The sequence below is a fragment of the Prionailurus bengalensis genome, chromosome B3 (genome assembly GCF_016509475.1).
Source record: "Prionailurus bengalensis isolate Pbe53 chromosome B3, Fcat_Pben_1.1_paternal_pri, whole genome shotgun sequence".
NCBI lineage: Eukaryota > Metazoa > Chordata > Mammalia > Carnivora > Felidae > Prionailurus > Prionailurus bengalensis.
This window is the reverse complement of record NC_057355.1, coordinates 33,972,272-33,986,572: the sequence shown is the minus strand read 5'-3', so window position 1 is coordinate 33,986,572 and position 14,301 is coordinate 33,972,272. Positions and strand designations below refer to the sequence as shown.

The window sequence follows — 14,301 nt, the reverse complement described above, 5'->3', positions numbered from 1 at the left end:
GCCACTCTGGAAAACAGTATGGAGGTTCCTCAAAAAAACTAAAAATAGAACTACCCTATGACCCAGCAATTGCACTACTAGGCATTTATCCAAGGGATATAGGTGTGCTGTTTCAAAGGGACACATGCCACCCCCATGTTTATAGCAGCACTATTGACAATAGCCGAAGTATGGAAAGAGCCCAAATGTCCATCGATGGATGAATGGATAAAGAAGATGTAGTATATATATACACAATAAAGTATTAGTCGGCAATCGAAAAGAATGAAATCTTGCCATTTGCAACTACATGGATGGAACTAGAGGGTATTATGCTAAGTGAAATTAGTGAGTCAGAGAAAGACAAAAATCGTATGGCTTCACTCATATGAGGACTTTAAGAGACAAAACAGATGAACACAAGGGAAAGGAAACAAAAATAATATAAAAACAGGGAGGGGGACAAGACAGATGAGACTCATAAATATGGAGAACAAACTGAGCGTTACTGGAGGGGTTGTGGGAGGGGGGATGGGCTAAATGGGCAAGGGGCATTAAGGAATCTACTCCTGAAGTCATTGTTGCACTATATGCTAATTTGGATGTAAATTTTTAAAAATTAAAAAATTAATTTTAAAAAATAAAAATAAAAAAATAAAATCTACTTTGATATCAAAAAAAAATGCCTGAGTATTAAAGGAACGAATCAATACAAACAGAATGCCCTGAGGCAAAGACTAAGAGATTTAGTTTCCAAGCATTTAATCAAATCTCTGTTCTATCACTAGCTGACAACTAAGCTAACCAAGCAGATACTTGAATGGCCACACTTAGAACAGAGACTTCATGAAATTAGTTAAAAAGTCATGATACAAACATAAACAAAAACAACCACAAACAGTAGGAACAGGAGAATCTCATTTCGAGAGCTGCCACATAATTATTTTAAATGTCCAATTATTATTTGAAATGTCCAATTTTCAAATAAATGTATGAGGCATGTAAAGAAACAAAGTATAGCACATACAAAAGAAAAAACACAATCAATAATAACAGTCCTTGAGGAAGCCTTGGTACACAAGATTTTTAATCAACTATTTTAAATACGTTCAAAGAACCAAAGGAAACCATGTGAAAGAACTAAAGGAAAGTAGAATAGTGTCTCATCAAATAGAGCCTATCAATAAATATATAGAACTTAAAAAAATCAAAAAGGAATTGGAATTGAAAAATATAATAACTGAAATGAAAAACTACCTAAAAGCACTCAACAGCAGACCTGAGGGGGCAGAAGGCATCAGTGAACCTGAAGACAGGTCATTTGAAACTAGTCTGAAGAGAAAGAAAAATTAACGAAGAAAACTGAACAGAGCTTCAGATATCTGTGGGACACCATTAAGCAGACACCAACACACGCACAATAGGAGTCCCAAAAAGAGAGGAAAGGAGCAAAAAGAATATCTGATAAACTAATGTTCAAAAACTCTCCAAATGTGATGAAAAAACAACTGCACATCCAAGAAACTCAACAAACTCCAGGGAAAAAAACTTGAAGAGATTGACATTTAGACAAAACTATTTAAACACAAAGACAAATTTTCAAAGCACCATGAAAAGATATGCTAATCAAGGAATCCTAATAAAAGATTTCTCATCAGGAACCATGGCACCAGAAGGATAACACACTTTTAAGTACTGAGAGTAAAAACACTATCAATCAAAAATTATATGTCCAACAAAACTATCCTACAAAAATAAAGGAGATATTAGGATAGTCCCAGATAAACAAAAATTAAGAGACTTTATAGCTAGCAGATGGGTCCCATAAGAAATGCTACAGGGCCTTTTTCTAGCTGAAATGAAAGGAGACCAGACAATTTTCAATTAAGCATGAAGAAATAAATAGCACTAAAAAGGCAACTATGTAAGTAAATATAAAAGATAGCATGTATTTAAGTTTTTTGTCTGTCATTCTTTTCCCACCTATTAGATCTCAAAGACACCAGCCAAAAAACAATGACCAATCTGTATTGATGGGTCTACCATTATAAAGATGTAATTTACATGACAATAATAGTACAAAGGAGAGGGAAAGGAACAGAGCTACACAGGAGCAAAGTTATTTGTGCATTATCAAAATCAAGTTATTACTCCAAAGAAGATTGATAAAATGTTAACTGTAATTGCCAGGGGAAGCATTAAGAAAATAATTTTAGGGGCGCCTGGGTGGCTCAGTCGGTTGGGCATCCAACTTCGGCTCAGGTCATGATCTCACGGTTCATGAGTTCAGACCCCACATCAGGCTCTGTGCTGACAGCTCAGAGCCTGGAGCCTACTTCGGATTCTGTGTCTCCTTCTCTCTCTGCCACTCCCCAACTTGTGCGCTCTCTCTGTCTCTCAAAAATAAATAAATGTAAAAAAAAATTTTTTTTAATAAAATAACTTAAGAAATATGTAATAAGAGATGCCAACGGTACACAGAAAACATCTATTTATCCAAAACACAGCAGTAACTGGAGAATAGAAGAACTAAAACATCATAAAAATATATAAAACAAATAGCAAAATAACATTCATAAATCCTATCTTAGCAATTATATTAAGTATAAATTAAACACTCGAGTCCAAAGATGAGTAAAATCAACTATATGCTATCTACAACTGACACACTATAGATTAAAAGATACAAAAAGGCTTAAAGTAAAAAGGATGGAAAAAATACCATGCAAAAAAAATAAATGAAAGAAAGCTGAAATGTCTATATTAACATCTGATACAATAGACCTTAAGACAAAAATTATTACTAGCTGCAAAGGACATTTTATAATGACAAAAGGGTCAATTGGTCAAAAAGATGTAACAATTCTAAATATAAATACATATAAAAACAAGCTTCAAAATACATAAAGCAAAAACTGAAAGAACTGAAAAAAGAGAGAAAAAAAAAAACAATTCAACATAGTACTGAGATATTCCAACATCTCACTTTCAATAATAAACAGAACAAGACAAAAGATCAACAAGGAAAAAGAAAACTTGAAAAATACTAACAACCAACCAGACCTAACAGCCATCTATAGAATACTCCATCTAACAACAGCAGGATAAATACCCATGAAACATTCTCCAGGTTAGAAAATGTTAGACTATCTGGGGTGCCTGGGTGGCTCAGTCAGTTAAGTGTCCAACTTCGGCTCAGATCATGATCTCACGGTTTGTGAGTTTAAGCTCCAGGTCAGGCTCTGTACTGCCAGATTGGAGCCTGAAGCCTGCTTCAGATTCTGTCTCCCGCTTTCTCTGCTCTTCCCTGTTTCTCTGCCCAAGCGTGCTTGTGCACTCACTCTCTCTTTCTAAGATAAATAAACTTTAAAAAAAATGTTAGGCTATAAAACAAGTCTCAATAAATGTAAGGGGATTGTAGCATCTGGGTGGTTCATTAAGTGTCTGACTCTTGATTCTGGCTCAGGTCATGCTCTCACAGCTCATGAGTTTGAGCCCCCCACATCAGGCTCTGTGCTGACAATGCGAAGCCTGTTTAGGATTCTGTCTCTCTCCCTCCCACCCTCCTTCCCTCCCTCTCTTTCTCCCTCTCAAAATAAATAAATAAAGTTTAAATAGGGGTGCCTGGGTGGCTCAGTCAGTTAAGTGTCCGACTTCAGCTCAGGTCATGATCTTGCACCTTGTAAGTTTGAGCCCCACATCATGCTCTGTGCCTGAAGCCTACTTAGGATTCTGTGTCTCCTTCTCGCTCTGTCCCTCCCCCACTCGTGCTGTTTCTGTCTCTTAAAAATAAAAAACCTTAAAAAAAATTTTAATAAAGTTTAAATAAACGTAAGGAAACTGAAATCATACAAACTATGTTCTCTAACGACCTTACAATGAAATAAAAAACCAATAACAAATTTCCAAAATTCAAAAATACAGAAGGAAATTCACAAACACACTCCTACATAACAATGGGTTCAAAGAAGAAATCACATAGGAAATTAGAAAATACACCGAGATGCATGAAAACAAAAATACAACATGCCAAAACATGGGAACCACTGAAGCAATGTTCAGTGGGTCTTTATAGCTAGCTGTAAACCCATATTAAAACAGAAGAAAGAACTCAAATCTAACCATTCACCTTAAGAAGCTTAAAAAAAATTTTTTTTTAATTTAAATAAGAGCAAATGAATCCAAAGCAAGCAGAACAAAGTGATAAGCATGAGAAGGGAAATAAAATAGGCAACAGGAAACAGAAAAATCAACCAAAACTTGGTCCTTTCAAAAAATCAACAAGATTGACAAACTCTTATCTAAACCGACCCAAAAGGTGGGGGAGATTGCTATGGTCTGAATGTGTGCGCCTCAAAGTCCTATCTTGAAATCTTAACCCCAAAAGATAATGGTATTAGGAAGTGGGGCCTTTGGGGTTGATTAGGTCATGACAGGTAGAGCCCTAATGAATGGGATTAGTAATCTTATAAAAGAGGTCCTACAGAGTTCCCTATCCCATTCCACCACATGAGGACCAAGCAAGAAGGTATGAGTAATGAACCAGGAAGAACTCTAACCAGAATGCAACCATGCTGTCACCTTGATCATTGACTTCTCGGCTTCCAGAACTCTAAGAAATAAATTCCTATTGTTTATAGCCTTCCCACGTTGAGGTATTTTATTATAGCAGCCCAAACAAAGATAGGAGTAAACCTCAAATTCAAAAAGAAAAGGGGAAACATTATTACTAGTCTTTTAGAAATAAAAAATATTATGAGGGAATACTGTAATTTTTTTTTGTCAACAAATTAGATGAACTAAATGAAACGGACAAATTCCTTGAAAGATAAAAATCTTCAAACCTGGCTAAAACGGAAACAAAAAATCTACAGAGACTTACAATAACTAAGTGTTTGAATTAATAATCAAAACTTCCCTCAAAACCCCAGAACCAGATGGCTTCACTAGTAAATTCTACCAATCATTTAAAACAGTATTAACCCAATCCTTCCCAAACTTTTCCCATCTCATTTTATGAGACAGTATTATCTTGATACCAAAACCAAAGACATCAGGAGAAAAACAAAAAAACTTACAGCAATATCCCTTATGAATACAGACATAAAAAAATCCTCAACAAAATACTAGCAACCCAAACGCAGCAACACATAATAAAGATTATACATCTATCCACAAATAGAATCCAGCAAAATAATAGTGAATTAGTTTATAAACTCTGGATCTTATTTATCTCCCTCCCATTGTTGAAACCATGCTATATCCCTACCATTCCATTAAAATGTGTTAGAAAAAGTTACTAATAATCTTCTCATGGAAGTATCTTTTAGCTCTACAAATCTTTATGAAGCTATTCTCTTCCTAAAACTCCCTTCCCCTCATTTCAAAAAACTTCTAATTTAAATTTCCTCATCTGCTAGCCACAGAAAAATTAAGTCTTGAGTTCTAGTCCTAACCTGGAAGGTATTCATTACAATAATTTTAGCTATTAATTACTGAAGTTTAATTATATAAGGACCACACTAAGCACTTTACTTTTTAAATTTTTTTTAATTATTTTATTTTTTTTTATGTTTCATTTATTTATTTTTGAGAGTGGCGGAGGGGCAGAGAGAGGTATACAGAGGATCTGAAGCAGGCTCTGCGTTGACAGCAGTGAGTCAGATGTGGGGCTTGAACTCAGGAACCATGAGATCATGACCTGAGGTGAAGTCGGACGTTCAACTGACTGAGCCACCCACACGTCCCTATTTTTACTTTTAGAGAGACAGCAAGCTCAAGTGAGGGAGAGAGAGAGAGAGAAAGAACCCAAGCAGGCTCCATGCTCAGCATGGAGCCTGATGCAGGGCTCAATACCATAACCCTGGGATCATGACCTGAGCCAAAATCAAGAGTCAGACGCTCAACTGACTTAGCCACCAAGCTGCTCCTAAACACTTTATAAATGTTATTTCATTTACTCCTCCAAATAACTCTTGTCTTCTATCTGTATAATGGGAATAAATATCAAAGAAACAGATGCCAAAGGCATAGTCAATATTTGAATGTAGGTCTCTTTTTTTTTTTAATGTTTATTTATTTTTGAAAGAGAAGGGGGACAGAGCATGAGTAGAGGAGGAGGAGAGAGGGAGGGAGGGAGAGAGAGAGAGAGAGAGAGAGAGAGAGAGAGAGAGAGAGAGGAAGAAACAGAATCTGAAGCAGGCTCCAGGCTCTGAACTGTCAGCACAGAGCCCAACGCGGGGCTCTAACTCACGAACTGTGAGATCATGACCTGGGCTGAAGTCAGATGCTTAACCGACTGAGCCACCCAGGTGCCCCTGAATGTAGGTCTCTTTAACTTCCAACTCTGATTCTTAACTTTATTTTGTCTCATTGTAGCATGAAGCAAATCATTTACTGCTCTTATATTTGGGGTCTTTCTTTCCCCTGACATTTGGTTTCTTCATCCGTACAAAGTTACAGATATCATCTCTGAAGTCCCGTATACTTCATATAACAAAATTAAGTGCCTTATTAAAAATTTTCTCAAATTAGAAATAGAACACTAAGACATGGGGAAAAGCCCAAAGGCACAATGCTCACAAAAAGCAATAATCTGAGATACCACTGTTTTCCTGTTTGGACAGTTTGCCTAGAATTTAGAAATGGCAACAGTTCCACGTGCAGGCACACCTCGGAGATAACTGTTTGTGGGTTTCAGTTCCAGACCACTACATACAATAAAGCAAGAATCAAAATAACATGAGGCAAATAATTTTTTTTTGTTTCCCAGTATATATAACAGTTATGTTTACACTACACTATAGTCTTTTCAGTATGCAATAGCATCATGTCTAAAAAACAATGTACATACCTTAATTTAAAAGCACTGCATTGCCAAAAAAAAAAAAAATGCTAACCATCATCCAAGCTTTCAGCTAGTTGTAATCATGGATCACAGATCATGGTAACAAATATAATAATAATGTAAGAGTTTGAAATATTCCAAGGATTACCAAAGTTTGAGACAGAGAGATACAAAGTGATCAAATGCTACTGGGAAAATGGTGCCAAAAGACCTGCTCAACACAGGGTTGCCACAAACAAATTTGTAAAAATCACAGTATCTATGAAGTGCAATGAAACAAGGTATGCTTGTAAACATACCTTGTTTTAAAAAAAACTCCTAGCAGCCTCTGAAAAAGTGCAATGTTCTGCCAGTGATAGTAACAGCAATTATACATAAAGGGATTACACAGTATAAACTGAATTAAAAGTCATAATATACAAACATCCTAAAAGTTGATCTGCATAATACAAATGTTAACTTAATTAAATTATACTAATAAAAATCTGTACCGTTCATTATGCTCTTGATAAACGAGTCTGGACTTCTCCAGTAGATATTTTTCAACATAGGCACTAGAAGAAAAATAAAATTGGTTGATATAAACAATAAAGCTTAAGGTAGATAAACACTGTTTCATAGAAGATGCAAAAGTACAAAGAATACTATCCATATCATTTTAGTACATTTACCATTACAACTGTTTTATAAATGCTGGCAATGTTACCTACGTTAAATTCATAAACTCGTTAAGTCTTTGGCAGAGGGGAGTCAATAAATCAAAATAAAGTCACAAGTTCAAAACATGGCACAGAAGACCCACCCATGGCATAGACTTTACTTTCTTTCCAGGTTCATATACCACTACACATTCTTTTCAAAATATTTTAAAGTTTATTTATTTTAAGAGAGAGAGAGAGAGCATGAGCAAGGGAGGGGCAGAGAAAGAGAATCTGAAGCAGGCTCCACATTCTCAGCATGGAGTCTGATATGGGACTCGAACTCACCAACTGTGAGATCATGACCGGAGCCCAAACCAGGAGTCGAGATGCTTAACTGACTGAGCCACCCAGGCAACCCTTTGTGTTTTTTTTAATGTTTATTTTTTGAGAGACAGAGACAGAGACAGAGAGATAGAACACGCACTTGAGTGTGAGCAGGGAAGGGGGTAGGCAGAAAGAGAGGAGACCGAGGATCCAAAGCGGGCTCTGTGCTGACAGCAGAGAGCCCAATGCAGAGCTCGAACTCACGAACCGTGAAATCATGACCTGAGCTGACGTCAGACACTTAACTGACTCAGCCACCCAGATACCATGCCACTGCACATTCTTTCAGATATTATACTTTCGTCAGATGCCTAAATGAGGCTCAAAGACACATTTCTTAACATACTCGTGCTACTACCACATTCTGGAATCTATTCATTTATTATTTACTCAGTAAGTATTCATTAATTGGGCACTGTACTAAGCACTGTTCAAATATGAAAATACTGATGTACTATCTATTCTCAAGAGGCTTACAAACTAGTGGAGGAAATATGTAAACAAGGAGCTATCATACTGAGTTGGTATAGGGTTTATTATAGAGCAATGACCACGATATTATGGATATACCAAGAGAGATAGGTAAGACTCAATCCAAGAAGGAAAAAATTACATAAGGAACAATTCATATAGAGGTGAGTTCCCAGCACATAGTAAACATTCACAAAAACTATTTGATGACTGACTAAATGACTCTAAAATCTGAAAGACTGACCAGAAGAAGGCAAGGAGAACTGCATTGTATAAACGCATAAAAGGAGGGTACTTAACATCAAGGAAGATAATTAGTTAACATGGCTAAAGAATGAGACAGACAAGTGGAGTGGATCAAGAAGAACCAATATACCATATGCCAGAAGAATGGATTTTACCCTAAAAGTAATGAGGAATTGAAACATAAACATCTGATACGTTATTCTTTTTTTTTTTTTTGAAATTTTTTTTTAAGTTTTTATTTATTTTTTTTTCTGAAATTTATTGACAAATTGGTTTCCATACAACACCCAGTGCTCATCCCAAAAGGTGCCCTCCTCAATACCCATCACCCACCCTCTCCTCCCTCCCACCCCCCATCAACCCTCAGTTTGTTCTCAGTTTTTAACAGTCTCTTATGCTTTGGCTCTCTCCCATTCTAACCTCTTTTTTTTTTTTTTTCCTTCCCCTACGTTATTCTCTTTATCCAGCCTGTACCCCACCACTTCAAGTCTTCAATACCTATTACCAAACTGAAGCAATTAGTTAAGCTCCCACTGCAAAAGAGGCTCCTATGGTCTGAAATTTAAAAGCTTTAGCCTACTAAATCCAAATTACTTAGCACAAACCTCTGTGGGGTCAAAATCTGACTTTGGAGCTTTTATTGCCATCAGTTCCCTCCCACTGCATGCTCAGTATTTCATCACTCCCACATACAGGTTATTTCCACAAGCACACCATTCACTCCTGACTGCATTGTTCATGCTCTTCTTTCCACTTTTAATTCTACAGTCTATACCCACTCTTTATCCAATAGGTTCCATCCATTGGATGGAAATGAAAATGAAAATGAAGCTCAAATGTGCCTTCTTTGTAAGCCCATTATCACTACCACTACCAGCAATTAAAATGCATCATTTCCTCTGAATAAACATCATCACCTCTAAACTACTGAAACAGGGTCTTATCTGTATAAGATGGGACAAAGGGAACTAACATAAACTAGTATGTTAAATTCTTTTATTTTATTTGACTATGTCAACATTTAGTTGACAATGTTACATTAGTTTCAGGTGTTCAGGTATACAACATAGTGATTCAACAAGTTTATACATTATACTATGCTCACCACAAGTGTAGCTACGGTTCCTCACTACTACAGTATCATTGACTATATTCCCTATGCAATGCCTTTTAGTCCCATGACTTACTTATTCAATCCTAACTGGCAGCCTTCATTTTGCCCATTCCACCATCCTCCTCCCCTCTGGCAACCATCAATTTGTTCTGTGTGTTTATAGGTATAAATCTGCTTTCTGTTTACTCATTTGTGTTTTAGATTCTACATAGTATATGAAATCCTTACACCCACTCTGCATGGCAAATATTACTGCCTATTTCATAAGTGGAGAAACTGATGCTCAAAGATATTAAGATCATGCAGCTAGTAAACAGCAGAACTATGACTGGATACCAGATCTATTTTAACTAAAAGCCTCTCTCTTTCAGCTACACCAACATACTCCTAGACATCTCTCCTTCCTCCCCTCCAATCCATAAGTTATACTGCTCTGAGAGTTATTTACCTATAAAATAAGATCTACTCATTTTATTCCTCTTTCACTGCTGGTCATACTAAAGTATGTATGGGTAAACTGATGTTATATCTACCTGGGACTGTTTTTTAAAATACATCAGCAAAGAAAAAGAAAAAAATAGATGAAGTATATATGGCAAGACAGGATAACTGTTTAATCAAATGGGCATTCCTTGTACTATTCTCTTTACTTCTATGTTTGACATTTTATATAATAAAATTTTTAAAATCTCCTTCCCAATGTCAAAAGGGTAAATTATAAACATTGGAGCTTTATTCAGAATCTGAAACCAATTGACCATTATAGCCTCTGAACTTCTCAAGTACACCAAGCTCTTATGATTCCATTCATTTCCTCAATCAATAATGTGATTTACCACTTTTTCTTCTTAGTAATTTTTCAAGACCCAAGATAAAAATCCTTTTTTGTGAACTCTCCCAGACGCGTGCTTTAATCACTGTACTTACCTCACTTACTGTAATCCTCTTATGTAAACATGTCTTCCCAAAAAGACTATGAGAATTTTAATGGCAGAGGACAAGTGTATATATTTTTTTTTTGTCCTCAACACTTGGCACAGTGCCTGGTACTAGAAATGAATTCCATAAATGTTTGCCCAATGAATGATAAAATGAAAGAAAAATGTTTGACATATATTTGCTAAGAGTTAGAAATTTTTGAAATGAAAAAAAATTTTTTCAATATGTATCTGTTGACTTACTACTCAAGATAAAGATTTTTGTTCATCACTGTTGTAAGAGAAGAGATTAACCATTTTAGGTCATCACTTAACATGTAAGAGCCAGGATTTCATTCATAAAATGGGAAAATAAACATCTGCCATTCCTACTTCATGAAATTGTCTTAAGAATCAATGAATATATTGGGGCGCCTGGGTGGCACAGTCGGTTAAGCGTCCGACTTCAGCCAGGTCACAATCTCGCGGTCCAGGAGTTCGAGCCCCGTGTCAGGCTCTGGGCTGATGGCTCGGAGCCTGGAGCCTGTTTCCCATTCTGTGTCTCCCTCTCTCTCTGCCCCTCCCCCGTTCATGCTCTGTCTCTCTCTGTCCCCCCCAAAAAATAAATAAACTTTGAAAAAAGTTAAAAAAAAAAAAATCAATGAATATATATAATGATATCTTATAAGTTACAAAGCAATATATACTACTGTACCTATTATCAACCTCTCCTGCATCACAATCATAAATACTAGAAAAGTACAACTTGACAACTTGACTGCATCCCATTTTTATTAGTAAAAGTACCAACTGTACCTTTGGAAACATAGTTTTAATAAGAAAGGAAATAAGTTATGAAACTTATCACTGAAGAAGGATTTATCCTTCTTGTTTTGTTTTTGTTGGCAGGGGGAGAATGTACATAGTTTTGGTCAAAATTTTAAAATTAAAAGAAGTAAAATAGTAAGCATAATTAAAATAGCCTGAAAAAGACCAATCTCACTTATTAATATGGACGCAAAAATCATAAATAAAAACTAGAAAACAGAATAGAACCAATTTATATGTGTCTACAAAAATATGTTTGTGTACATATGTATGTGAGTGTGTGTGTACGTATCATTTTGTACTGACCAAGTGAGACTGTTTTCCCAGGAACACAAAATGATTCAATATTAGGAAAATAATGATAACCCTGATATATCTCAGAATGAAGATTATGCTAATCTCCACAAATGTGAAAAATGCATTTGATAAAATGCAATATCATTTTGTTACTCAGAAAACCACTCACAGAAAATTTAAATCGATACTAATCCATTAATGTGATAAAATGTCCTAAAACCAGCATTTTACTTAGTGGAAAAAAGTAAAGTCATTCATATAAAGGTCTGAAACAAAATTACTTGGAATCAGACAAGAGAAAAAATTACTAAAGATGTAAGAGCAGAAAAAAAGGTAAAAATATCTATTTTTGCATATATACCAAGAAAAGGTAAGAGATACGACAGTAAAATGCAAAAAATAAGATAATAAGATACAAATATAAAAATCAGTAACTTTCATATATATCTTCAAACAACTAGAAGATATAATGCAAGAGAAAAATCACACTTTTAATAACAACATTAAAATACTTAGGAATAAATAAGAAATACAAAAACTTAAAAGCAGTTCTAAATAGCCCAAGATGTCAATTATCTCCAAATTAATACATACATTTAACATTAGCCCAATAAAATCAAGCATGAAAGGTGTGGAACAAACTTTAATACAAAGTGCTAAGGCAAAGGGGGTGCCTGGGTGGCTCAGTCAGTTGAGCATCCGACTTCGGCTCAAGTCATGATCTCAAGGTTCATGAGTTTGAGCCCTGCGTCAGGCTCTGTGCTGACAGCTCAGAGCCTACACCCTGCTTCAGAATCTGTGTCTTCCTCTCTCTGCTCCTCCCCCTCTCACACTCTGCCACCCCCCCCCCAGCTCCGCCCTCTCTCTCTGTCTCTCTCTCAAAAATAAACATTTAAAAAAAAATTTTTTTAAGAATAAGGCAGAGAATCCAAACTGTAAAGACCATACACTATATGATTCCAACTATATGACATTCTGAAAAAGGCAAAACTTAGGGGTACTATAAAAATATAAGTGGTTGCCAAAGGTTAGTGAGTAAAAAGGGATGAACAGGCAAAACACACAGGATTTTTAGGGCAGTAAAGCTACTCCATATGATACTGTAATGGTGAATACATGTCTTTATACAATTGTCAAAATCCACAGAATATACAACACAAATGGAACACACCAATGCAAGATGTTCTTAACATGGGAAACTGGGGGATAGAGTAAAGAGGTATATGGGAACTCTGTACTTTTTACTCATTTCTGCTGTGACCCTAAAACTGCTCTAAAAATAAAGCTTATTAGTTATTTTAAAGTTAGGAAGTATATTGCTGACACAACCAGAGATACTCTGATTACACACTATGTAAGAAATGTTACTGGAGGGGCACCTGGGTGGCTCAGTCAGTTAAGTGTCCAACTTCGGCTCAGGTGATGATCTCACATTTCCTGAGTTCAAGCCCTACATCAGACTCTGTGCTGACAGCTCAGAAACTGGAGCCTACTTCGGATTCTGTGTCTCCCTCTCTCTCTGTCCCTCCTCAGCTTGCACTCTGGCTCTCTCTCTCTCTCAAAAATAAACAAACATTACAAAAAAATTGTTTTAATGTTATTGTAACATATTTAATTTCTTAAAAAGTATTATATAGGAAAATGTGGCTGTGATTCCTGTGTGGGGTCAAATTATATGCCCAACTTACTCAAAAACAATTTTAAAAAATGAATGTATGCATAACACACTGAGATAAAACAAATGCAGCAAATTGTTGATAATTAATAAATCTACATTAAGGATATGTAAGTGCTAATGACAAAGAATGAAATCATGCCATTTGCAGCAACGTAGATGGAACTGGAAGGTATTAGGCTGAGTGAAAGAAGTAAGTCAGAGAATGACAGGTATCATATGTTTTCATTCATATGTGGATCTTGAGAAACCTAACAGAAGACCATGGGGGAAGGGAAGGGGAAAAAAATATTACAAACACAGAGGGAGGGAGGCACACCACAAGAGACTCTAAAATACAGAGAACAAACTGAGGGTGGGTGGGGAGGTGGGGGAGAGGGGAAAATGGGTGATGGGCATTGAGGAGGGCACTTGGGATGAGCACTGGGTGCTGTAGGTAAGCCAATTTGACAATAAGTTATATATTTTTTTTAAAAAAGGTATATAAGCGCTACACTATTCTTTGAACTTTTCTCAGGCTTGAACTTTTCCAAAACAAAAAAAAAGTTTAGAAGAAAAAACTTAATAGACACCAGTTTCACTATGCTCATTAAGAGTAAATGAATAATCTACGGATTATGAAGAGACAATGGTAAAAATACAAACATACTCCAAAGCCTATTACTGCTACTTACCCAAGTACAGTGCCAGTTTCTTGGTAATTTACTTGAATAAACTTGCCAAAACGACTTGAATTGTTATTATGAGCTGTCTTTGCATTTCCAAAGGCCTGTCAAAATAAATAGTTCTTGTTAATTTCATTTTAAAAATGGAAAATCTTACTTAGGTCAGCTCAAAGATACAAAATGCAAGAGACAGTAGAAAAGCAATTTTCTTTAACTTCAGACTCCTATGGTTTAGGT

General features: G+C 35.9%; 1 protein-coding gene across 13 annotated transcripts in view; it reads right to left on the bottom strand.

Annotated features, from left to right (window-relative positions):
• The window catches only part of MYO9A (myosin IXA), a 279,521-nt gene that overhangs the window by 210,362 nt on the left and 54,858 nt on the right, over positions 1-14,301 (bottom strand). For all 13 annotated transcript variants that reach the window (XM_043553998.1, XM_043554007.1, XM_043554005.1 and 10 more), the window contains exons 3-4: positions 14,074-14,168; positions 7,318-7,380 (exon numbers count right to left, since the gene is read on the bottom strand). In XM_043553998.1, the coding sequence (XP_043409933.1) occupies positions 7,318-7,380; positions 14,074-14,168 (158 nt within the window). The remainder of the gene's footprint in view (positions 1-7,317; positions 7,381-14,073; positions 14,169-14,301) is intronic.